Source organism: Phodopus roborovskii, unplaced genomic scaffold, assembly GCF_943737965.1.
Source record: "Phodopus roborovskii unplaced genomic scaffold, PHOROB, whole genome shotgun sequence".
NCBI classification, from domain to species: Eukaryota; Metazoa; Chordata; class Mammalia; order Rodentia; family Cricetidae; genus Phodopus; species Phodopus roborovskii.
This window is the reverse complement of record NW_026125575.1, coordinates 2,589,538-2,616,234: the sequence shown is the minus strand read 5'-3', so window position 1 is coordinate 2,616,234 and position 26,697 is coordinate 2,589,538. Positions and strand designations below refer to the sequence as shown.

The following is a 26,697-nucleotide window of genomic DNA, read 5'->3' as shown; positions in this document are numbered from 1 at the left end:
TGGCATTGAGTGCTGTCTGATGGCTGTTAGTCACTGGATGATGTTGGTACCCCCGACCTGGCAGATGTCTAAAATCTCAGTAATTGGGCTAATCCCTCTTTGTTCTCACAGCCACCAAAAGGTAGCTGCCTTTGTTTAGTCAACTCATTGTTTGTGGGATGGTTTGGGTTATGTAGTGATAGTCCTTCTGTTGCACTGACCACGCCCATTGTGGGGGTGGAGCCAGGGGCGGATGCAACCTGTGGAAGGAGGTCTGAGGGAGAGCAGGGAAAGGACAGGAGAGCATCAGGTGGAATTTCCTGGTGTTCATCTGTCTAGGTTGTAAGTTATTTCTCCCTGAATAAACATCTATTCAGCCTGTTTGTTTATCCTGATCCTTATTTAACCACGATAGGGTTATCTTTCCTAAACTAGGTGGAGGCTTCTTGTTAGAAGCCAACCTTATTTATAATTTAGTCTGTAACAATTAGCTGTATCAGGAACCAGAATATAAATATCGGTGCCTTATATGTCTTACTCAAGGGCTCTGGGGGACAGGGAACATCGGTTCTTCCATCATTGGCCCAGAGTCCTGTTCTTCTTCTTATCTATTTCAGTTATACTCAACCATAGATCCCTTATTCCTCTTCTTAGTACCCCAGATACTGCCATTTTAACATTTAATCTCCCAGCCTCTGCTTTCACTGTAACATAAGTGAGCAACCTGCAGCTTCAACAGGGACCCTTTCTTCTTACCATCTACAGAGAGAGCTGGCTCCTTTAGTACAATTACTGGGGAATTCTTAAGTGGACACAGTGTCAAACTACCTACTAAGTGCTTATCTATATACCTGTAGGTTAGCACTGCCATCAGAGAAGCTTATCTTTGCAGTGGGGAGTGGGTTATGGGGAGGCTCACAACTGGTCAAAGTGGAGAGAGTAAATGACTTTGGAATATTCAACCCTAAGTGGGAAGTCCATCACACCCCTTCCAAAGCTCAGAGAAAATTAAAGAAGAGGAGGGAGGAGGAGAAAAGACCCAGAAGTTGGGGATGAGTCCTGGAAACAGTGTCTTCTGGGCACGACATGCTCTCTTCTTAATTGTTGCCGAACTTTATTTGCTGATATTGTCAATGACACATCTGTCCCACATTCATGATGGGGATTGGTCTACAGGTGTCTTTCCTTGTACTATTTTCATTTGCCTTTGTTATCAGAGTAGTATTAGCAATGAAATGAGTTGGGAACTGTTTCTTCTTATTATATTTTCTGGGAGAATTTGTGCATAATTCATATTAATTCTTTAAGCATTTTATAGAGTTTATAGTGACACCATTTGGGCCTACATATTTATTTTGGGGGAGGATTTTGATTCTGAGTGTAAGTTTTTTACAATTATGGAGCTATTCAAATAATCCACTTCAAAATGGATGAATTGTGGCCACTTGTGTTTTTGAGTAATCGGCCCATTTCATCAGTATTAAGTTCATCCCAGTGGAGTTATTTCTTTATTTTATCTTGAAGTCTACAATGTAAGCAATTTGCAATCTCTCTTTTTCTTTCTTTTTTTTGCAATCTTGTTATAAATCACAGATTTTCTTTTTTGTTGTTTTTTTTTTCAAACACCATTGGAGTTTATTGAATGTGTTATCTAATTATTACAAAGTGGTGAGGGGATGTATAAGATGGATGGAGGCAGGACACGGTGAAAGAACAACTCTGGGATCAGCTACCAGTACCAGGTATGCAACTTGGGACAAGGAGGAATACAGGAGAATTATGATGAAGGAAAGACTGTTGTTTCAAGAACAATTCTTGCTGTTTCATACCAGATGAACACCTCTCTTCTTATCTTCCAGTACCCAGAGATAATGCAAAATATTCACGTTATTTTTCTATTCTACAGCTTGCACTAGCATCCATGATTCTTTGTCCAGTCCCTCACACAGCAGCTCCAGCTCTACATGATCCCGGGTCATGCAGTCCAGGTTCATGCTGTTTACTATGTAACATTTTGCATGTGGTGAGAGCCTAGGAAAAGTCTACACAACAGTCAGTGGTAAACTCACACATGTCTAACTCAAGACACTGCAATTTACTAACAGGATTCCTCAGATGTTCACATAAGTATTTGATGCCCGTGTCTTGTATGTTATTGTTGCCCAGCTTCAGGATCTTTAGATTTTTATTGCAAGTAAGGACAACAGGGATCCTTCTCATAGCAGTTGTAGAGAGGAGGAGAGATAATTTGAGCAAAGGGCTCAAGACCATGTTGGGGAAACGGCTAACCTGAGCACATGGAAGCTAACTGACTCCAGACTGGCAGCTGGGGAGCCTGCAGAAGATTTTCTTTTCTTCTTAAATTTAAAATTCATTACTTTGGTTTCTTTTATTGTTGCTTTGGGTGTATTTTGTTGTTCTTTAGTTTACTGACTGAAGAATTTTCTTCTTCCTCAATGTAAATACTTGTGGTACAATTTCCACTCATTGAATTGGCTTAACTGTGTACCATAAACTTAGGTACGCGTTTACATTTTCATTTTTATTTAGGGTAATGGATTTATTCCCTCAGCTAGTCATTGATCCATGGGTTACTTGTACATATGTATAACATTCAAGTTTGGGATTTCCCCACTACTGTTCTGCTACTGACTTCTAGCTAGCCTCCACCATGTCAGAGCCATAATCAATGATTCTGTTGCCCAGTCTTTACCAAGCTAGTTTCATGGCTCAGGATATGGTCTGTGTTCTACAGTGGATTGAGAAGGTTGCATGCCCTGCCCTTGTTTGGGTAGTGTGATCCACAAGTGTTCATCAGTTGCACTGTTGAGTGCTTTAGAATTGCTTGTTTTCTGTTTAGTTGTCTATCTAAGAATAAGTCCAGCTAAGAAAGTGATGCTGAAACCCCCTACTGATAGTTTGGGTTTCTTTGTTTCTCCTTCAGAGCTGTCATTTCTGCCTTGCATACTCTGCCGTTACGTTGTTTGGCATGTAGTTATTTGGAATTGGATTGCTATGTCTTTTGTGGACTAGCCCATCTACCACTACACATTTCCCTGCATTGTCTTTTGTAATCTCTGTCCTGCATGTTTATTGAAATGATGTTAATAAAGCCTAGGCTGCTGCCCATTAATGCTTATAAAGGTATGCTTTTTTTTATCCACATGTTTAATTTCATTCTTCCCACATAATTACACTGGAAGTTTTTTACGTGGGTAGTACATAGTTGCATATTTAAACATTTCCACCATCGTTATATTTTAGCACATAGACATCAGGTATAATCATTGACATGTTAAAGCTTAAATGTTGCTTTTCCCTGTTTCCTCCTCTTCCTTTCTTCCAGTGCTGAGTATCAAACGCAGGACCTTACACACAGGCTACGTAAGTGTTGTAGGACCTGGCTGCACTCCTACTTGTTTATCTGTCTTTTTGTTTATCTGTCTTTTATTGCTTTCCTTGGATTACTTCACTGTATTTGGAAATTCATTTCACCGCTTTGAGTGTGTGTCTTCAACACCTCCTTACAGTGGTTGCTCGAGATACTGGGCTGCACACACATGACTTACAGCAACTTGTTGGCACCCTAGTTCTCCTTGTTTTTGGAACTTGGCCTAACCACTCATTGATAACACAATGGCTAAGCATTTCCCCTCCCCACACTTAGGAGAATGTAGTTGTTATGATGTGTGTGATTCCACTGTCAAACATGGGCACGGGAGAAGCTTGTGTGAGCGGCGTGTTTGCCCTGTCCTTTCCCAATGCCCTGTTTCCTTCTTCCCTGACTTCCACTGTAATCTGAGTAGTTCGCACAGAGGTTCTTTTAGAGCAGGTCTTCTGATTTCACTTCACTTGAGAGTATCTTGATTTACCCCTCATTCCTGAGGGTCCTTCCTGACTGGCTGGCTGGCTGAGAGATTACCGGATGCAGGGAGACGCTTTACCCTTATGTCTCCCTGGCTAGCTTGTAGGTTCCTGGATGATGAGAGACTGAGAAGTCCACCCACAGTCCCCTATGCTCGCTGTCTTTTGTTACAGTCCTTTCGGGTCTATTCCCCCTGTTGCCAAGGCTCTCCATTTTCTTCTGTCTCACCTGGGTGAGACATGGTTGCTTGTTGAAGCCATGGCTTCTCTAAACCATCACCTGGCTGCCATTACCTCTGCCCTCCAGTGCTGATGTCTCTCACTCTGTTCTTGTTCTGCATGAGATCTCCCTGGTTCTTGGATCCCGGGACCAGTGACTTTCTGCTGGAATCTGTGCAATTTAGTGAGGGCCCGGGTCCCCCTTAAACTGTGTGCTCTGGCCGGCTTTACTCTGTGCTGTTCTGCAAGGAAGGTTAGAGTATCCTGGTAGCTAACAGTTAGTGGAGGAGGTTAGTGAACCTCCTTCTACATCCGACGGTGGGGAGGCATGGGAATTACAGCCTCTGGCTACCCCATGTATCTTGTGTGCGTGTAGGAAGACTCCCCAGCTCAGTGTTCTTCAAAGCTGAGTGACGGTGTAGGAACACTGCGTCACAGCTTAGAAGGAAGGAACCCTGGGATTCCCAGCATGGAAGGTGGTATGAGAGATTATACTTTCTTATGGAGCCCATGATTGTCTGACACTCTTTGATCTTGCTGAGCTGTCTTTTCTTGGCCTCAGATTCAGAGGTAGTGTCTGTTTTCGTTTGTTTGTTTTTTGTCTGCACATAGGGCATTTAATGGATTTGTGGGTTGGTTTCTTTAGCTCTACCTCCCGGCAATAGAGAAAAGGCATGAGGCTTTGCTGTGGCTCCTTCACTGGTTCTCTCCGCCCTTGGCCATCCATGCCTAAGGTTGCTAGAAGCAGTCAATGAATGAGCAGGAAAAATTTAGTCTTCCTACTTCCCTGCACAAAAGCCATCTTTCCATCTTCATGCAGAGGGACCATCTCTTCTAGGCACTGTTTCTTTGCAAGTTCATAGCAATGCTGTCCATTTTCTTCCCAACACATGAATGCTCTTTGTAAGGAGTAAGGTTTTATTTACTTTTTGCTCCAGTGAAAGTTTAGCAATCTGGGCTGGGGTCCATTCTCCTTCAGACTGCCTTTGTAAACTGATGTCTACCCTGCCCAACCACACTTCAGGAGCATGGCTAAGCCCTTGTCATAGTGCTCTGTGCAGCTCTGTGGTCAGACAGTGTGCCATTTAGTGTGTGTGTGTGTGTGTGCGTGCGCGTGCTCGGATGTATGTGCCTGTATGTGCAGGTGCCACGTGTTTATGCATGTGTGTACATCAGAATCCAGAGGACAACCTTAGGTGCTATTTCTCAGGAGCCACTTATCTTATTTTTGTTTGTTTGTTTGTTTGTTTTTGTTTTTTAAGACTGGTTTCTTATTAGCCTAGTCCAAGTATGCTAGACTGGCTAGTGAGACCCCAGGAATCTCCACCTCCTAAACTCTGGGATTCCAAGCACATCCAAGCACCTGCTAGCATCCTCAGCTTTTAAAACGTGAGTTCCTTAGATCAAACAGATCCTCAAGTATGCAAGTCATGCATTTTACCAACTGAGTCATCTCCTGAGCCCAGGAGATGACATTTTTAATGAAAAAAATTTTCATGTGAAATTTCTTTATGTTGCCTGATAAATATTAATAGTAAGACTTTCCTTGGGGAATAGCATGTTTAAAATATGCTTGTTTTCTAAACCTAAAATGCTAGCTGTTGGGTTAACACAGAAAACGTGTTTTCCAACGAGAACACTCCTGGGAATGGACTAAGGGGACCCGGCAGAGGTCCTGCTTTTCTGTTGCCTTCATCGCCGAACATGCAGGCTGCAGGGGCTGGGATGCACCCGCTGCGGTGAGGTCCTCAGAGAACTGCTCTGGAGGAGATAGGGCTGAGGCCAAAGTCCTCCCGGTATTTTTGCCAGTGGGGCTTCCGGGACTTAGGATGTGCGAGTCATTTGATTCTTGCCGTCTGTAAGCTTTAGCAATTCACATTTGCATTTAAAAATGTTTAAGTATTTGCATTTAAAAATGTTTAAGTATGTTCATGAAAACGACTTTTGTGCACTTTCAGTTTTATCGAGGGTGTGTACTCCGGACTTCTTTACCACACACACACACACACACACACACACACACACACACACACAGACACACACACAGAGACACACACACAGACACACACACACACAGACACACACACACCTACACACACACAGACACACACACACACACAAATATCCACACTACACAAATGTACACACTCACACACACAGACACACACACTTACACACACACACAGACACACACACAGACACACACACACACAGACACACACACAAATATCCACACTATACAAATGTACACACACACACACAGACACACACACTTACACACACACCTACACACACACACAAATATCCACACTACACAAATGTACACACATACACACACACTTACACACACAGGCACACACACACAGGCACACACACTTACACACACAAATATCCACACTACACAAATGTACACACTTACACACACAGGCACACACACAGACACACACACTTACACACACACACAGACACACACTTACACACACAAATGTACACACTTACACAGGCACACACGCACACTTATACACACACACAAATATCCATACTACAAAATTGTACACACATACACACATACACACATACACACACACACACACTACCACACATGCATAACACTCACATGCACATACACAGAGCTGTCCTGATTTGAAGGCTTTGTAACTTGTTTTTTTTTTTTTTGCATAGAGCATAAAAATATACCTCTGTAATTACGTGATGCTTAGTGATTAGATAATTACGGATAATTGCATAGGGTAGCTCTAAGTGTGAAAGCGTTACCGTAAGATCTAAAATGTACAAATTGCATAATAATTATTCTTGGGAGTTATCTGGTAATTCCGAGCGTAATTATCATGTGATCCACAATGCATGTAATTAATGCACAATTGCATGGATTTTGCCTTCATAACTGCTTCCCCCTTGTTACAAAGCTCTTTGTCACAACATTTGAGTGTAAATATAATGTAATTGGCTCTGAGGTTTAGTACATTAAACCCGCAGTAATTGCTTCACGGGGAATGTAACCCTATCCAGCCAAATGCTGGGCTCTCACACAGGATGGGTTAGGGAGAACAGTTGTTCCAATGTGGTAGCACAACCAGGTCAGAACACAGTGGGTACACTGAGCAAGGCAGCATGGCAGGTATGCTGGCAAGCACATGCACATTGTTGATGGGGGCATCTTTCCTGTAGGTGAACCTACCTGGGTAGACAGGGTCCACCTTCTGCACTGCACAAAAGTCTCTGGTGTAGGTCTCCTTTGTCTGCCAGCCACAACTGGCACCCACTGCACCCAGTTTTAAACCAATAGGACAAAGACCTGATTGTCATTTGGTTCTGAAAGTTGAAGAAAGCTAAAGGAAACCTTACTGAACCCCCACAGGACCCCGTGATTTGCTGGAAGAAAAGAGAGACCCGTGGAAGTCTGACGTAAGGGCTCTGCCACATTTGCAAATTCATGCCTCATTTTATACTCCTTTCTCCACAGGTTTCACATGGCAAGATGACTATACCCAGCACGTGATGGCCCAGGAGCTTGCAAACCTCCCCAAGGCCTACCCATGGCGTGGGGATGCTTCCAGCCCAGCCAGGTACGTGTAGGCATGACTTGCCCCTTCTTGCACCCAGCTACAGCCATATCTCTAAGTAAATCTGGTTTTACTGTGGCAAAACAACCACCATCTTTTTGATGTAGAATAGACAGCCACGGGGAGGAGGCTTCTCTGAAAGGGAAAGACCTTGCAATGTGGGGCACTGGACACTGAGAGGTACACCATGGCTCTTTACTTGTCGGTGAGACCCTGCTAAAGTAACCCTGCATCTTCAGAGCCTTGCTCTAACAAAATGAGGTGGAACTCTGGTTTCTTATTAGGAAATTGTGTTTGCTACAACCCTGCAATGAGCAGGATTAATTCAGAGAGTCCAGGTCTTTCTCTCCCGAGCCACAGCAGCCCATATCAAGCAAAAACTCTGTCCCAGGTCATCCCATCCCTGTGCACTTCCTGCTATGGGTTGAGAAACCTATCAGTCCCACTTCCTATAGGTCATGAAATGGGAAACAGGGAGCTTGAAACATTGTCCAAAGAGAAGCTGCTGCAAGAATGTACCTACACCGGAATGTAGTGTTTCCAGATTAAAACAACAGCAAACAAATGGAATCTTTCCCAAAGGCTTAGTTTGCAAGGTCCATTATTTCCTAAGCAACAGAATATTCTTGAGCTGCAGTTTCCATATAAAATAAATCCTTGTGACACGGAATATGACTGTCTGCCTTTATGACCATGTGCAACTAATGGATCAGGACCCCGCGTCATAGACCAAGAGGGTAAAAAACAGGCGATGAGTGGGCAGTGAGTCTGTGTGTGGTATGAATGGATGCTCAAACTCCATTACATTTTCTGTTTTCTTCAGCATGGGGCATCTATGTTTAAAGCCAGCTACGTTCATTCGTATGTCTTGAGGAGCGTTCCTGTCTCTGGCTCAGAGATGACCAGGGCAAGAACTCTCCTCTCTCCTGAGTTCGTTCCTTCCTCGTGGGTGGGAGGGAACGAGGACCTGCCATCTTTAAGGGCCAGAGCCTCTGGGAGAAGCTGGCTATGTATTCTCCAGATTCCCATCCATCCTCTGAGCCCTGTCCTGTGAGGGAGAATTGGCTTCTTGGCTCCTATGATCTCCTGATCCCTGGACCCTCTTTGTTTTGGATTGACCCCTGGGATGTTATTCATTGTAGACGTAGCAGAGAGAGGCCAGACTCCTCTTCCAGGCTCCATACCTAAGTTCAAACTCCACTTAGTTGCATCACAAGGTCACAACCCTATTCCTTCACCCTCAAGGTCCCATTAATTCCTCTCACTTAGACCCGATGGCCTCTCAACTTTGTCTTTACTATATAGGGGATTCACATTAGAGGATGCTTGGGTCTGTGGGACCCCTTGGAGACCCCACAGGGGGCATGCAGGTAGACATGGTGCTAGAGAAGGGGCTGAGAGTTGTACATCTCGATCCATAGGCAGCAGGAAGAGGCTGTGGCACTGGGCCTGGCTTGAGCATATACGACCTCAAAGCCTGCCTCCACAGTGACACACTTCTCCAACAAGGCCACACCTAACAGTGCTACTCTGTATGAGCCAGGCATTGAAATACATGGGTCTATAGAGGGCATCCTATTTAATGCCCCCCCACACCCACACAGAGCTTATATTTTGCATATAATATGCTGAGTTTCTAATTACAAATATAAGCTCCAGGGCATTGCACAAGCTCAGGATGTCCTCGTTCATATTTTGGCTAACGTCCTTTGGTCCTTTGTCATGTTCCCTTGCCGCATCGCCAGCATTATGTTTTGTGAGCACTGCACCCTGGTGCTGGACTCTCGGGCTGCATCTCTGTTTGCGGGCTGTGATCATCCTGAGACTGGCTGCCTCCCTTGCTTCTGCCTTGGATCTCACCTCACGCACCCCAGGCTCTTGCTGCTTGATGACTCTGTGGCCTCCTTTAAAATCTGACCCTTGGACACTTGCGATTGAAGTATAGGTTTCATAACCAACACCAAACGGCTTCTGAGAAGCTCAAGGAAGCCCAGCAGGGCGTCCGCGCTGGCAGCCTCACGCCCTTTTCCTCTGCGTGATGTGATTTACTTATGTTTGTCTTCTTCGGTGTTTTTAATAACTGTGTCTGATTTTAAATTCATAGATAGCCATCAGCCTTAACAGCAGACTTACTTCATTATTAACTAAAGGAGCTCATGTGTCCCCAACCCCCTAGAGAGTAGGGACCGATTTTGCTTTCGCTTTTTTCCTTCCTGCCCAAATCACTTCCTTCTTCCCACTCCCTCCAGCACCAGTCACAAAGTTCATCCCATGAATGAAAGAAGGAAAGGGTGTGGGACCCGCAATGTGCCTGAATTACAAGACGGTGACAGTGATCAAAAGTCCTGCCTAATCCTGAACCCTATCTCATGGGGGTTCAGAGTTCTGCTGACCCACAGCTGGCCATGAAATGTTTTTTTTTTGGAGTTTTTTCATACATGGAATCCATCTCCAGAGATGGAGCAGTGGTTCATTCTGAGTGAAGATGAGGCTGGATGTTTTGGGGTATGCCTCTCTCATCCAGTGCTTGGAGGCTGAGGCAGGAAGCTAGCCAGTTCAAGGCCTGCCTGAACGACAGAATGACACCCTGTCTCAAATTTTTAAGCAATGTGGGGGGAAACGAGTTGCCAGGGAGCTTCATGATAAAGTTCTTACCCATGTATGCAGGGTCTGGGCTGCGTTTTCACAGGAGAGGGAGAGGGCGTGGTGGGGGAGGGGAGAAAGTCAGTTTGGTCTTTCCTTACGGGGCTTCCCCACTTGATTCAGAGCTGAGGGAGCAACACTCCCAGCTGGTGAAGCCTGCCATTTGTCCCTCCCATTTACTAAATGCCTTGCCTTAGGCAGAGATGCACGGGTGCACCCAGCTGAACAGAGCCTTGCGGGGATGGGCACACACAGGACCACTAAAGACCAAGCGTTGGCTGTTTGCCCACGTTTCTGATATGGGTGTATATGAGCACCACCTCCAACGCTGCTTGGCCCACGGCCTGTGTGTGAAAACCAAATGACATGAAATTACCATCACTGAGCCCCTCTGGGTTCTATATCAGCTGCTTTTCATCCCACAGGTTGCATGGTAACTTGTGGTAACATATTTTTTTTTTATGATTTAATAAAGCCACTAGAGATCAAAATGTAAAGCTAGCCACAGCCATAGAGCAAGGTGATGGTGGCACAACCTCTAATCCCAGGATTTAGGAGACAGAGTCAGGTGGATCTATGTTAGTTAAAGGCCACACTGAGCTATATGGAATTGATCCAGTCCCAAAGAGAAACAGCTCACACAAAGGTGATCTCAGCACTTGGGATCCCATGCCTCTAATCCCAGCACTAGGGAGGTGGATACAGGAGTGATATGGCTGGGGAGAGACGGGAATATGAGGCGGGAGCAGTCTGGAACTCAGATTATTGCAGTCTAAGGCTTGGAGGAGAGCTGCGAAATCGACATTGTGCTCTGAGGATTCACGGAGACAGGGTCACCCATTTCAGTCTGAGGTGGAGGTAAGAGCTAGTGCCCAGCTGCTTTGCTTTTCTGATTTCTCAGCTTGAAACCCAGTATCTGTGTCTTGGCAGACACAGGTACAAAGTCTGGAAGCTTAGTGCATCTAGGAGCAGAGTAATCAGAGGACAGTCCTGGTGTGAGATCCCTCCCGTCCTTCCATACATTCTCCACTGCCTTGAAGCCAAGTGACCCGGTACAAGTCTGTGTGTTGATGGCTACAACCTGGCTCTCCATAACAACCACACACACTTAGTTCCTCACCAGCAGTGTGCAATGGCAACGTGAGAGTTCCCTTACCACACCCTCACCAGCATTTGTGTCTACAGTTTGGGAGCAGCCATTCCAGTGGGTGAGATGATATCTCACTGTGGCGGTGATTTCCATCTCCTTGCTGGGATTTGAAATACGTGCAGGAATCACCCATGACCTTTGTCTCCTTCCTTTCACTTTTCCTCTTCCTCCTCATCTCCCTACTCTCCTCACTTTGTAGCCTACGCTGGCTCGCAACCTCCAATCCTCTTTAGGCACCCCATTCATGAGCACACACTTGAAAACCTGTCTTCTCACACGGAGAAGACAGATACCTGTTGGTAGCTGACGCCCACTTAACTTTTATGAGAGGGATCTGTAACATTATAGCCACTTAAATCTCCAGTGGCTATAAATTTCCTAAAGTTTGTCTAGGTCATAGTAGAAACCCAAGCATGGCTGCAGAGTGGTCTGACATGCTGGGATGAAATATTGCTTCTTCTGCCCAGTGCAGATGCATTATTGGCAATATGCAGGTGGTACTGCATCTTCCTCTGGCTCGTGGCGTTATTCCAGCATTGCCTCTCTGGAAGGTGGTACAAGTAACTTCTTGCATTTGATTTTGATCCAAAATGTAGTGTTGAAGTCTGTGGAAGGAAACATACACACACACACACACACACACACACACACACACACACACACACCAAAAACAACCCAGGCGCCTTTAATCTAGCACATCCTTGAAAACCTGATACCTGTTGGTATCTGACTCCCAGTTATCTTTTATGAGAGGAATTTGTAACACACACGCACGCACGCGCGCGCGCGCACACACACACACACACACACACACACACACACACGCATGCACTTTATATCCGGACTGCAGTTCCCTCTACCCCTACTCTAATTCACTCTTCCTAGCAGGCTTTCTTTGACCACCAGCCCCCAAATCATGACATTGAGACTTATTATTTGTCACGAATGCTCTGACTTATTTTGTGCTTGTCCCACTAGCTCCCATAACTTAAATTAACCTGTTTTTTTTTCATCTTCATTTTGCCTTGGTACTTTTTTTATCTTTCATTCTGTATGTCCTTCTCTGTGTCTGTCTGTCTGTCTACTGCCTGGCATCTCCCTTACTTTATCCCTCATTCTCTCTCAAGCCTAGATTCCTTCTCCTATTTATTTTCTCTGCCCACCAGCCCTGCCTATCCCTCTACTGCCCACCTATTGGTCATTCAGCTTTTTATTAGATCAGTCAGGTACCGTAGGGGGGCAAGGTAAAAGAACAATACATCTATAAGTAATTAAACAAATGCAGCATAAACAAATGTAACACATCTTTGCCTAGTTAAACAGATGCAGCATAAACAAATGTAACAATCTTTGCTTAGTTAAACAAATGCAGCATAAACAAATGTAACACATCTTTGCCTAGTTAAACAAATGCAGCATAAACAAATGTAACACACCTTACATAAAGTAATATTCTGCAGCATAAACAATATAATACATCTTTACATATTTAAATTAATATTCTACAACAACTCCTCCTCCATTTCTAATTAGCAAAGGGCAGGCCTCCCATGGATACCAACAAAACATGGCATATGAAATTGCAGTAAGACTAAGCACATCCCCTTGTATTAAGGATGGGAAAGGCAACCCAGTATGAGGACATGGGACACAGCAACCTTTCCACAGTGTGCAAGGTATTGTCCTCAGAAGAGGAGCATCATTTGAGATGAAGCAGCAGAGATTTCAGGCTTCTAGAGGAATAACCTGTAGGTAATTGCCACCATGCTCATCACACAGGTAGGACGTGAAGGACAGAACTGCCCCCAGAATCTCAGTGGGATGCCAGACACAGGGGCATGGCATTAGTGGCAGCTTGGTCATCTCAGCACTGGAGAGATCAAGGCAGAAAGATCATTCAAGCACCCGACCTAAACCGCATAGCGAGACTGATTCTATCTTAACAAGAGCAACGGCAAAAGTAGCAACGAAAGAGAAAAAAGCTGATGGAAATGCACCCAAAGGGGAAGAATTCAGTGCGCAGAATCCAATCAAAGGTTGCTAGATAGGAGAGGCAGGAGAGTGAGGCCAGTGAGTTCAGACAGAAAGATGCAAAGATGCAAGAGGTGGAATATGACAAGAATGCCTGCTGGGCTAATAGCAAGTTAGACGCAAGTACACAATTCTAGTAAACCTAGAGATACAGCAAGAAGGGAACAGGAGAAATAAATTGCAAAGAAATCACCAGTAGTAAGTTTGGAGATATTGAAGGACCAAATATGCATGTGACCAGAGCCCCAGGGAGGGAAAAATGGAAGTATTGGAAAAAAGAAAGTGTTTGCAGAAGTAAAGACCAAAATTGTTTCCACATGGTAAAAATGATAAACCCAGAGACCCATTGTATTCATTACTTTTCCGTTGCTGTAATAAAACACCTTGGCTGAAGGCATTTTTAAGGAAGGGAGAGTTTATTATAGCTTATTGTTCCAGAGGGAAAGTCCATACAGATCACGAACTGTAAGTAGGGCAATGCCATAAACTCTCAGAGCCTGTCCGTCCCCTGTGGCATGTTTCCTGCAGCCTTGGCTGCACCAATTGAAGGTTCTTTAACTTCTCCAAACAGTGCTATCCGAAGGTGTGTGACAATACTTTTCCTAGGGAGATGCAACACACACAACACACAAACACAATCACGCAGGCACACTCGCATGCATGCATACCCACACACCTGCTCATCCCAGATAGTGAACCCGAAACAAACTATAGTACAGACACCACTGAAGTCCAACTTGGTGAACTTACGAGTTTTGTGTGGGTGACAGGTCACTTACAGGAGCTGGAAGAACTCAGGAGATGGCTGTGTCACTGAGTCTCTCTTGGGGGGAAGAAACCTAGTAGAGCTGGTAGATTTCAGGAACTCGCTGTAGGCACTTTGCGTTAGCTTCCTTCTGTCTTAAAGAGCTTTGCAGCAGAATGGAACGTTTCAGTCTCCGAGGAAACTGCTGTACAACAATTATTTTCTCCGGGGCCCAGGAACTGAAGCAGCTTTCCTGTCACTGTGTGAAAGGAGGGAGCAAGCACCCGGGAAGCACACCCCCAAAGGCCGTTGAGCACCAGAGATCTGGGAATTGACTTACTATTTCAGTCTCAGGCAGAGTTGATTGATCAAACAGTGTATGATGCATGGCGTGGCTAGTCCGTGGCTGTAAATGTGATTCGTGGCCACATAGGCTGTCACGTGCAAGCCAACAGGGAGAAAGCCCCCAGGTTACTGTACCTTCTTTGCAATGCCTCACCTGAACTGTGAGATGCCACTTATAGGTCCCCGTGCTCGGTGACAGGTGAATGCTACGCACTTGAAAGCAACCACTTAGAACCGAGGCTAATGAACCAGCAAAAGAAAAAAAAACCCATATAATTATAGAAATATTCAGTGAACACCAGCACTGGGACAGCAAAGGGATGAATGTAAGGCAATCAGCAGTGGAGACTAATGGCCCTGGATGGTTGAGTTTACCTGCCTTGTGCCACAGCCCTGAAGATGCCACCTTCTTGCCTGGCTGGAATCTATAGAGAGCCAAGAGGGGCAAGGCCTGCTTGAAGTGGGTTAGCCTGTGCTTCTGCTTCGGAAGAGATGCAGCTTCCAGCAGGGAACAGTCTTACCCAGGGCAGAAGGAGAAGAGATGGGCAGGTCCAGCCTACTGGGATCATGCTGGAGAGCAGAGCCCAGAGCCTGCTGGGAGCTGAGAGTTGTAGATATGGGACTGCCAGGGGTCTGAGGGACTGTGATCTGATGGTGGTTGGCGTGATGGATTTGGGAAGGTTTCTGAATGAAGGCAATATGATGTGGGCAGGCCGGTCCCACGGCGGTTCACAGGAGCTTGCCTGTTTGACTAGTTCCCATCTCCTTACTAGACCTAAAGAAAGCACTTAATGAACTGAAATGCCTGGAAGTGATCAGAATTCAAAGCCTTTGGTCAGCATTCCCCAGCCATTAGACTCAGTCTGGACTCTCGTTAGTGGTGTGTGGTTTCAGTCCTGGCTCGTAGATGAGCATGCTTGCATTTCATTCCTCGGTCAGAAGGCATCCTCGGGCTTTGGTGGAATAGGCAATGAGTTCTGGTGTAGAAGACAGGGCACACAGTGCTGCTGGCCTGCTGACCATGTCCAGGCTAAGAGGCAGGTGGGGCTCTTCTGGGAGGGGCCTGGGAGGAGCATGGGGTCAACCATGGTTAACGCTGGCCGATTGGTTAACGTCAACTTGACATTATTCCCCTCCCACCTCCATCATGACATTCCACACAGCGAATGACTTAGTCAGGGTAACTATTGCTGTGATGAAACAGCATGAGCAAAAACAACTTGGGGAGGAAAAGGTTCATCTCACTCATACATCCACATAACACTTGGTCATTGAGAGTAGTGAGGGCAGGTATTTACAAGGGCAGGAACCTGGAGGCAGGAGCTGATGCAGAGGCCATGGAGGAGTGCTGTTTACTGGCTTGCTCCTCGTAGCTTGCTTAGTCCGCATGTTTGTATAAAGTTCAGGATCATCCTCCAGGGGCGAGCCCACATATAACAGGCTGTGCCCTCCCACACCAATCACTAATTGAGGAATTCTCTACGGGCTCGTATACAACCTGATCTTATGGGGGCATTTTCTCAAATGGAGTTCCCTCCTCTCATCTGACTCTAGCAAGTGAGGCTGGGGGGAGGTACCGGATAGAACTGTGTGGATTTGATTAAAAAAAAAAAATGTATTTGCATGTGTGAAATTCTCAGTAATTAAAAAAAAAAACCCATCAGACAGGTCCTCACTAAGTTGTTTGAGCTGTCATTGAGCTATCCATCACCCTGCCTCAGCCTCTGGAGTGTTACAGTAACAAATCGGAGCTACCAGACTCAGCTGTGGAGTTCATGCTCCACATGCCCTAAGTGGTGGGTGGTGCTTTATCAACTTTTCTATGTATTTTGTGCTCCATTTAAATTTGTCTCATGTTATCAGTGCCACAGGACACTGTGGATGGGGTCATACGTGAGCCACCCCCTCAGTCCCTCCCAAAGGCTCTGTTGCATCCCACGCACTGTGGGATGAGGGAGGTTCGCTGAGAAACAACGCCAGGGCTAAGGAGAAGTAGAGTCACTGGCCACCAGCTCACTGCACAGCTGCACCCATGCAGGCTGCTGAGGCTGTGAGCACTCTGTGCTCCCATCTGTCTGCATCTCACAGCTCAGCACGGGGCAACCATGGATTGAGCCATCGTTCTCTTTGCTTTGCAGGACCTTTCAACAGAATGCTGACAGTGAAAAGTGGTTCAGCGAAGCGGCCCTGGCCAAGACCCTTCGGCGCTATCTGCCCTACTTGGAGCTTCTGTCCCAGGCCCCAACTGTGAATGCACGCCCCAGGATAGAACATGAGACACGTCCAGCCAAGGTGATTCTCCAGCCTATTCCCTGTGGGCAGGGTTGTCTTTGCCTGCCCGTATGTCTATCTATAAGATACAGACAGAGTGAGCAGTCTTAGTTCTTGGGCAGCCGGCAGTTGTTCCCCTGACTACGGGCTCTGGATGGTATGGGAAAGGTGAGGCTGAATGCAGGGAGGTTCTGGGGCTGTGCTAGCTGCAAACACTCCTGCAGAAAACCTAGTGCTAAGAACTCAGGGCAGAGCCCTGATACCAGTCTGTAGGAAGAATACCCAGGAGAGGAGCGGAAACAGCTGTCAAGAGGGCAGGAGCATTTGAACATGGTTGAAATTAGTTCTGGTGCCTGTCTGTCATGTGTCCGACTCAGCGATTGCTATATCCCTGGAGACTTAATTTCTGGTAAAATCACCAATGTGGATATCCCAGGAAAATAGAAAGACTGTCCGTTTATGGGCAGTATCAAGATGGCGTGGTACTCAGAACAGTAAGGCTTTTGGTTGTGGGCACTGGACAACTATCCCTTTGTCTAAGGCAGGCTTGAACACAGAGCAATTGGCATGTTTTTTTGAATGACAGATTTGCCAGCTGGTATGCTAGAACTGGCTTGCTTTGGATGTGAAACATATTTTAAAGGAAGAGATAGAACCTCAGTGGGATTTTGAGGTGTGAAAGTATTGTGACCAAGATGCTTTCAGGTCAGCTTGCAAGCTGGCCTTGTCACACTCTGAATTACCTTTTAAAAAAAAATTAAAGAGCTCTGGGTACCAGGAGAAGACAGTGTGAAGACTAGGAACTATCTCATATCTGAGGATGCGATTGGGCATGGTGTAAAGTTCAGACTACTTGGTGTGTTGGGCCTTCAACTGTACAGCTCAACATTTCTTCCCAAGGAACATCCATCACGCTACCTCATATGGACTGACTACGGACGGTTTTCTTTCTAAGACTGTAGTGTGTTGCTAAGCACCAAGGGCTATCTGGAGCTTTCCCATACACTGTACTAGGTGTATGGTGAGCCCAGCACAGGTGTCTGGCTCCTTGAAGGTTTCAAAGTCTCCCCTGTGTAGGATGTCAGCACCATTTGCTCTGTGCTGGAACACTAACTCCTTTAGTCTTGTGTCCACAAAAGACTGACAGGTGGTTTGTGATGTTTCTATGGGCTCTGGAGCCTCTCTGGACTGATACAGAGGAGAAGCAGTGGCAACTGACCACACCCCCCAAAGCCAAGAAACAGAAGTTGGCAAGGGGAGCTGGCACTCATTGCGGCTGGAATTCCATGATAGCAACCCCACCTCACATTCTGTAGGTTTTGGAATCCTTGCTACCATCACCCAGCAGGACAACCTCACACCACAGGAAGCCACACAGTGCCAGCTGATGCCTATAACCACAGCTGTTATTTCCCTTCAGAAATGACCCAGCGTAAATTAATGGACATTGCAGTCCTCTGACTGGGCTGGCCATTTCAGAGCAATGGCCACAAGTCATTCAGAAGCTGAGCGCTGGGGGGCACTTCTGGTTTACACATTTCTCCTCTGTGTTCAGATAGATGATTCTTCATATTTAAAAAAATAAAAAGTGTGAAAGCCCAGAACTCATTATTTTCTGTTGAGTGCTTAAATGAGGAGAAAGCTGAGTCATCTCTCTAATGAGCAATGTCCGCACAAAGCACAGAAGTGTGGCAGCTCGCCAGGCTGCCATGGGGTGCCACAGCCAGCTAGGAACTTGGGGCTTCTCCCAACCCCTCCCAGCTGGGTGACAGGCTATCTCAGTGGCAATTTAAACTGTAGCCACTGGTGGCGTTTCAACACACAACCGATTTCCAATGAATTGTTTGCAAATCATGTTTTATTTTCGTATTCCTATCCTGTAGAATCTGGCTCCAGCATAGTCAGAATTCTGAATTCATTCTCTTTGAGTCTAATGGACTGATTACCTCATAACAGAAGCCACGGGGATTAGAATTTCCCTGCTTCTCCTAAACTATTATGTCCAGGAGCCACTCTGACACATGTGTTGAGCACATACTGATGACTAAATGACTGCTAACCTATTCCTGGATTGTCAGTGGGGTGCTCACCATCTTGCTTTATTGATCAGAGTAGCATCTACCCAGAGTCCATTCAGGCGCTATACAGTACAATATCATACCCCAGTTTTACCCATAGACCACCATGACATCCTCATTTTGCTTGTCACCGAAGAGGGCCTAACAGAAATCCATTGCTTCCTGATACTATCAATTAATTATAGAAACATTTTGAGAATGTATTTAACACAAAGGAACTATGATGTTCTTCAGAGTAATTATAAAGATAAAAGACTGACTGACCCTGGCCTTTGGAATTTTCGGTCATATTTGATAAGAGAAACAATAAGCAAATAAAAATGGAGTAGGTATGACAATGGAGTCAGAGTTCAATGTGAAGGACATGAAGCAGGAAGGGAAGAGGGATAATGGGTATCCTGAGTGGCAGTGATCAGAAGGCTAGCTAGAGGTCCTCTGTGGAACCTGTTTATGGTCTAGGGACCTCTACTACCACACATGGCATGGATAGTGAGGTGAACTGCTGCTCCACCATTCCCAAGAAGCCCTGGCTTGCTGAAGATGCACAGAGCCCTAAAACCTCCAGAGTAGGGAGAAGAGCTCTGTGGGGGACTTCCAAGAGCAACTGTTACATATAGAGACTAGTCAAGAGTTAGCTGCACAAGATGAGCAGGAATCTTCATATAGAGGGCCAGAGAAACCCTACCAGGACCACAGTCTTCATGAGTGCAGTGCAGCTTGGAGATATCAGAAAGAGCCCAATGGATGGGATGAAAGACCTGAACACCATAGACTGGCAATGTGAGGCTGGCTGAGCTCCCACAGCTTTGAAGACTGGCTAAAATGTTTAAGTCTGACCCCTTGTCAGACCTGGCATGGAGGACCTGGAACTGTCTTTAAAAGTTGAATATCATCTCCCTGGGTCCCAAACACTCCATCTCCTCCTGTGCATCTCCTCCTTAACCTCCAGTTAAGGTATGCATTCATTCAAAATTTGCACAGGAAGTTCTGTGATCAACTTAGTAGTAGAAAGCAGAGCTATAACTAACTAAAGTGTCAGCAGCTGAGGGGTACAGACCATTGACAATTAATCACACATTAAAGCAACAGCAAGTAACATGGATGAAGCAGTGGGTAACAGGAGCAGATCATGGCTGTCTGGGGATGTGCAGTAGGAAGGGAAGGGTGTTTCTGCACCAAGTCCTTATCTGGGGATGGTTGAATGGAGCAATGCCTGTGTGGAAGCCAGTACATCCATGCATTGTATGCTGGTTGCCCATTGGTAAAGATGAAAGGAAAAGTAACCCAATGCAAAGTGTGCAAAAATTTTGAACAGATGCTTTATTTAGGAATTAAAAATATACAGAGAGCCAGTGCAGGCATCAAAGGTGTTCAGTGTTGGAGCTGGAGAAATGGATCTATGTTTAGGAGTACTTGTTGTCTTTGCAGAGGACCCAGGTTCTGCTCCCAGTACCCACATAGTAGCTCACACAAATTCATCCGTTCAGTCCCAGGGGATGGCCCAGTGTTCTCTTTTGATCTCCAGAAGGCACCAGGAACATATATGGTGCACACACATGCATGCAGACAGCCATAATACACATACAACAAAAATAAAACCTTAAAAAAACTTTTCAGTGTCTCTCATTGAGGAAATGCAGTGATACCCAAGTCTGCCACTTCCTGCCCATGGGACTGGCTGAGAGGGAGACACTGTTGAGGCACAATGGGCATTTATGGGGAGATAATGATGGGTGGATATGATCAAGACATGTTGTATGGATGTATAAAGTGTTTAAAGGATAACTATAAAACATAAAGATTGTGAAGTCAACTCTGGTAAGGACGTGAAATAGGATGGTTTCATGACCACAAGAGTAACAACTGTTAGAGCCATGGCTTGTGTGGTTTCTTCTGGGTAGAATAGTTCGTTATAAGACTTGCAGCTCTGCTCTGTATGTCCACAAGGTCAAGACTAAGCTGAACGTAGTCATGGTCATAGTGGCATGTGCCTGTGATCTCAGCACTTGGGAACTGGAGACAGGAGAGTCAGGAGGATCAGGACCGTGTGTGTGTGTGTGTGTGTGTGTGTGTGTGTGTGTGTGTGTGTGTATAAACAAAGACTTGTGCCTCACTGCAGATTCACAGATGTTACCTCCCTAGAAATAGCAAGGATGTCTACCACAGGCCCATTTTGCAGCCATCCATGTCTGAAGAGGCGCCTCTTGGGAGGAAGTGTTTGGGGATGCAGCTTCTGTCTATTTTGTCAGCATAGAGCTGAGGATGGAGGGCAGTTTTTGTATAAATATCACAATGTTCATTAGATTTTTTAATTTTTAAAACCTGCTCCTGCTCTCTTTTATGTTTCCCTGACTGTTGGCAGAAAGTCAGGCTCTGTGGGAGCTGTCCCCTGGCTAGTTGATATCCTCACACTCTTGGGTGGGTGGGGGGGCTATGGTGGCTGTTCCTGAATCAAGGTGCTATCTTCACACTCTGGGGAGCTGTCCCCTGGCTGGTTGATGTCCTCACACTCTGGAGGAGCTGTCTCTAGGTCAAGTGCTAATTTCACACTCTGGGGAGCTGTCCCAGACCTAGGTGCTATTTTTCAACTCCAGGGGAGCTGTTATGGAGCTAGGTCCTGCCTTAAGTTCACACACCTGTGCCTGGTACAATCAGGAATCTGGATCCCACAGTTCCCGAGTTCCCTTACTTTCAAATGGTCACCAATTGTCTACCCTCCAGCAACACCACAGAGACAGAGAGCTCTCTGCACAGGCGTTGCATGGTACAGGAAGCCAGGAGTGCCCACGGGTCAATAACCTACCCACAAACCTCCCATGGTGCAGCCAGGAGGGCCAGAGTCTATGCTGTGACATCCATGGGGTGCTTTTGAGGATCTGTGGAGCCCCTGCTGCTATGCTTTCCTTCCCAGGCCCACATCCAGGCCATCTGCTTTCCCCTCTGGGTGGGCAGCTGAATTGCTCTCACTGATGTCAGGGATGGCTGACCTGCCTGCTGGAAGAGGAGGCCGGCTGTAAATGGATAACAACAAGGACAACCCAGTAAAATGTCCACTTTCAAATGAGAATGGGCATGGCAATGTCAGAATGCTATGGCCACAGACTAAAAAGGCCACTTTCAAACAGTCACTCACCAATGCCGCTGCATTTAGAGCCCTGGAATTCTCGTCAGGCCTTACTTTGATTTGTGTTTAGTCCTCAAACTGAAGCACCAAATTCCACGTTCAAACTCGCCCGATCCTTCATTTCATGCTAGGCGAGCAGAGCTGTGCTTTGTCTATGCGCCGGCCCTGCCATCTTGTACTATAATGTGAGGTGAGGTGATTGCATCTCATCTGAAGACAGAAGATGATTAGGAAGAGTGCAAACATGAATTCCGAGTAAGCCAGGCAGTTGTGATAGCAAAGTGGGGGCAATTTGTGCTTATTTTCTTTCCACTGTCTGTGACTGGCAAGAGAATCCTGTGTGAGCTCGACTAGCAGGCGGCTACAGGTGCTGCAGGTGGAGAAGACAAGGCAGTGTGGTGTGGGTTACTCGCCGTTTCCTTTTGGAAGGCTCCCGAACCCACAGATGGGGCATCATCCACACAGGCCCCTGTCAGCATCCACCTACAAAAGACCACTGTTTTTTCCGTGAGGTTACGCAGCTCTCAGTTTACCACCTAATGGGTTTGCACCCTGAGGGTTCTGTGAAGTGTGAGCTCTCTGGACGCTGGTTTCTCCCAGCAGGAGGGAGCCTGTCATCTCTGCAACAAAGCACAGCACATAAGAGACCTCTCATATTCCCTGAGGGCAGGAGGTCAGTGTCCCAGTGACTTCACACAGGCAGGAAGAGCTGCACACAGTAGGCTACACAAATGCTGAGCCCTCTTGGAAATTGGCATCACTGGATGTTGAGATATAGATAGAGACCTAGAGAGTCAGGTATAGAGAGACAGAGAGGCATAGGGGAGAGATAGGCCTGGTCAGACATGAAAATATAGAGGCAAACAAAGAAGAGCAAACACAAAGGCAGGCAGAGAGAGAGAGAGAGAGAGAGACAGAGACATATAGACAAATGCAGAGACAGAGACACAGAGAGATACATACATAAAGATACCCAGAGGCTGAGACACACAGAGAAGCAGACAGACACAAATGGACAGAGACAAAGCAGACAGATGGAGAGAGGAAGACAGAGGGACACAGATCTATAACAAACTGACAGAGACAGAAAAAAAAATAACAAGAACACTGTCCTCTACCATCCCCATGGCCAAGGCCTTACATCAGTGGTCATTGTCTGGCTGTGCATCCCCACATCCCTTTGGCAATCAGCAATCCAATGTGTCGCTCTATGGGGCCATCTCATTAGAGCCTTGGACCCCTTCTTCCAGCTACACTGCTTGTCAGGCCTGTGGCTACACCTTGATCAATATGACTGTCAGCACTGCCTTTGGGCACACCAGAAAAGATGTGTGTTGGTCAGCAGAGTCCTGATTTGACTTTCCTTGTTTGATTTGGATCCTTGGTACAAGAGGATATCTGATGAGCTGAATGGGCAATGGGCAGGTGCATCTTGTCTATGCAGAGTGTTCTGTGGGATTCCCAGGAGCTCCAGGCCTTCCTGTCAGTCTGAGCAATAGCTATGCAAACAGCCACAGGCAGTGGGGTCCAAGAGAGGCCTGACTTTGCCTCTGAAACTGTAGGCGGCAAGTCTGACAGCAAGGAGAGCTTCTCTCTTCATCACTTGGGCAGATTGGCAAATGAAGCAGACCTCAACTCCAAGAAGTCACTCCAACCAACCCCAGTGAATGCAGTCACTTCATTCCAAAGAGGGTTGCTTTTCTGAACCTCTCTGTAGTGTGATTCTAATTAAAGACTGATTTCTCTGTCTTAGCTTCTCTGTTAATCTGCAAGCTGTTTGAGGACAGGGCTATGTTAGAATGACTCTTTGTACCAGAATGGCATTAAGAAGCTCAACACACAATGGCAATAGCAATGCTGCTGCTAATGGTAGGTTTATTGATGATAGCAGGGATGCTGATAATGATGAGGATGTGCTGATAGAGGGGATGATGCTCACAGGTTGGGTGGTGCTGATGTTGTAGATGGTGCTGATGGTGTAGATGGTGCTAATGGTGTAGATACTGCTGTTGGTGAGGATGCTGCTGTTGGTGAGGATGCTGCTGGTAGAGTAAGTGCTGCTGATGGTGAGGATGAGGATACTGTGGATAGAGTTGATGATGCTCATAAGTTGACTGGTGCAAATGGTGGGGTTCCTGGGCTGCTGATGGTAGCACTGCCACTGACATCATTCTTCACTTTCTTCTGCGCCGTCTGCTAAGCTGGGTATGGTCACTCCCAGTCTCCCTAACCTGTAAAGCTACTTTCAAAGACAGGGAAATTAGTTTTTCTGGTCTTACAGGTGGTAAAAGTAAAGCTCAAAAAATCAGATGGGAGTTTCAGAGCTATGTAGTACACAGAGCTAGGCGGGCAGGCTAGCTTACTTCCCGATGGGCCTCCTTTCCTATTTGTTTTTTTTTTTTTTTTTTTACTGTGTTCAGTGGCTCTGCCCTTTCTTATGTAGCGATAGTTGAGTAAGAGGTGTTCCTGGAGGAAAATCGCTCCTGCTGAATCTCAGAAAGTTCTGGGAATACTCTCAGGTGTAGCATACGCCCTGGTGTGCCTCACCCAGCATCCCAACTGGGTCCTACACATGACTGGAAACTTCTCGTGCCACAAGTGCCACCTTGAGTTGGAAGCTGACCAGTCTTGTTTCTGGGTTGTTAATCTCTAGGTGTCTTGCATATCACCTAATATTACTTCTGGAAGCACCTCATTATCAGCATGTTGAAATTCAATATATCTTTAAGCTAGAGACTGTGGAAACATAATTTTAACTCTGAGTAAAAGAGATGGTTGAAGAAACAGCACAGCTGGGCCTCTCCTCGGCACTCTTGGGGTATTTGGCTGTCAGGAAGCTCAGTGATGACAGCAATGATGGACACTGTAGCTAGGGATGCTGACATGCCCACCCACTCATGTGAGATTGATGCTAAGCCACTCTGGAGCTTGTGTCTGAGTGGGTCTGGAATAGACTCCCTCCTTTGAGTTGCTAAGTTGACACCTGCTTCTAGTTGCCCCTTAGAAGACAACAGACTAACTGTGTCATTGCATGGGACCAGGGTGTGGGATACCGGGAAACCAACATTTTCTGAGTTTTTTTTTTAAGACCCTTATTTGTGTTATATGTTGGAATGTTCTTTCCTCCTCTTCGCCTTAATTTGAGTCAGAGCATAAACACTGGGAGCAGATTGTCTGTCCCAGCCTGCTGCACAGAAGTGCTGAGCCTGGTGTCTCTGCCTGGAGCTGTCCAACGTGGGGTGCTAATTAGAGATGCTTTGAGTGGAGCCCGTCAGGCTGCATCGGAGTGAGGAGAGGAAGGATGTTGCAGGCACATTAATGAGCATTCAGATGTAGGCCCTGGCCTCTGGTGCAGTGACCCGGCCTGTGTGCAGAGCGGCAGAGCCTGCAGCTGACTCCGTCACTGGATCTGCGGGGAAAAGCTGGAGGGGCAGCTCTTGTGTGACAACATTCCTGCCCCTGTGCCCCTCTTCCTTCTTACTTTCTGTTTTCCAAGAGAAGACCAGTTGATTGCAGCTAGTCTTGCACACAAATCTGGAAGAGTTAGATGATGGCTAGATTTACATCATTCTGGAAACAATAACAACAGCAGCAGAAGAATCTAAAGGGTGATGTTGAAACTCCTATGTCAGAAGAAACAAGTCTCAAAAGGTGCAGTGAACTGTTCAAGTTCATACTGCACAGAAGCGGCTCCTGGACCCATCACAACTTCCTGCAGGGAAACCTGTCCCTTGGGTGCAAGAAACAGCTTAGTGGGTGATGCGCTTCGGGCAGAAGCACCAGGACCTGAATCTGGATGCTCGGCACCCATGTAAAACAAAACAGGAGTGACAACATTCCTGTAATTTCGAAGATGACAAGGAGGAGACAGGAGCATCTTTGAGGCTTTCTGGTCATCTTGTCTTGCCAAATTAGTAAAGTCCATGTTCAGTGAGAATTTTCTTGTTGTTGTCTCAAAATACCAAACTGGAGAGTAATAAAAGAGACACCCAGTACTAACCTCTGGCCTCTGTAAGTACACATGTATACATGCAGAGACACCCAGTGCTAACCTCTGGCCTCTGTAAGTACACATGTATACATGCAGAGACACCCAGTGCTAACCTCTGGCCTCTGTATGTACATGCATACATGTATGTACACAGGGTCATATTCTCTCTCTCGAGTAGGATTTAGACTTGCGTCACTGAAGTCAGGGCTGGGAAGGGAGAGGTGTCAGACAGGCATTTGGAACCTCTGTTGAAGTGGAGGTGTGTTTACAGGAAAGCTATCCTCCTGAGTCACAGCAAACACCCACACAGGCAGAAGATTCTGCTATTTCTTCAGAGATGACATGCAAATGGTCACTAAGCACACAAGAGCCCTCAATCGGTAGCCTCCAGAGGAATGCAAACAAAACAAAACAAAGCAAAGCACAATGGGACACCCACTTCCTAGTCGCAAGTGTATGGTATACATAGCTATGAGAATAATGGAATGGCAACGTTGAAGAGACACTCAGCCCCATTCTTCATTTGTAGGGCTGCAAGACTAGCTGGCAGCTCTTGAAATATTAAATATAGTGACAATATGACCCTATGAATTCATCTGTTAGGTTCATACCCAAGAGAATCAATATATATGCCCATCTCCCAGACTTGACAGAATATAGTGATTGAACAGCT

The 26,697-nt window shown here is 46.1% G+C and overlaps 1 protein-coding gene across 1 annotated transcript in view; it reads left to right on the top strand.

Annotated features, from left to right (window-relative positions):
• Positions 1 to 26,697, top strand: part of Ptprn2 (protein tyrosine phosphatase receptor type N2) — a 629,714-nt gene that overhangs the window by 216,581 nt on the left and 386,436 nt on the right. Inside the window, exons 4-5 of the mRNA XM_051177829.1 lie at positions 7,547 to 7,649; positions 16,699 to 16,852. Coding sequence (XP_051033786.1) covers positions 7,547 to 7,649; positions 16,699 to 16,852 — 257 coding nt within the window. The remainder of the gene's footprint in view (positions 1 to 7,546; positions 7,650 to 16,698; positions 16,853 to 26,697) is intronic.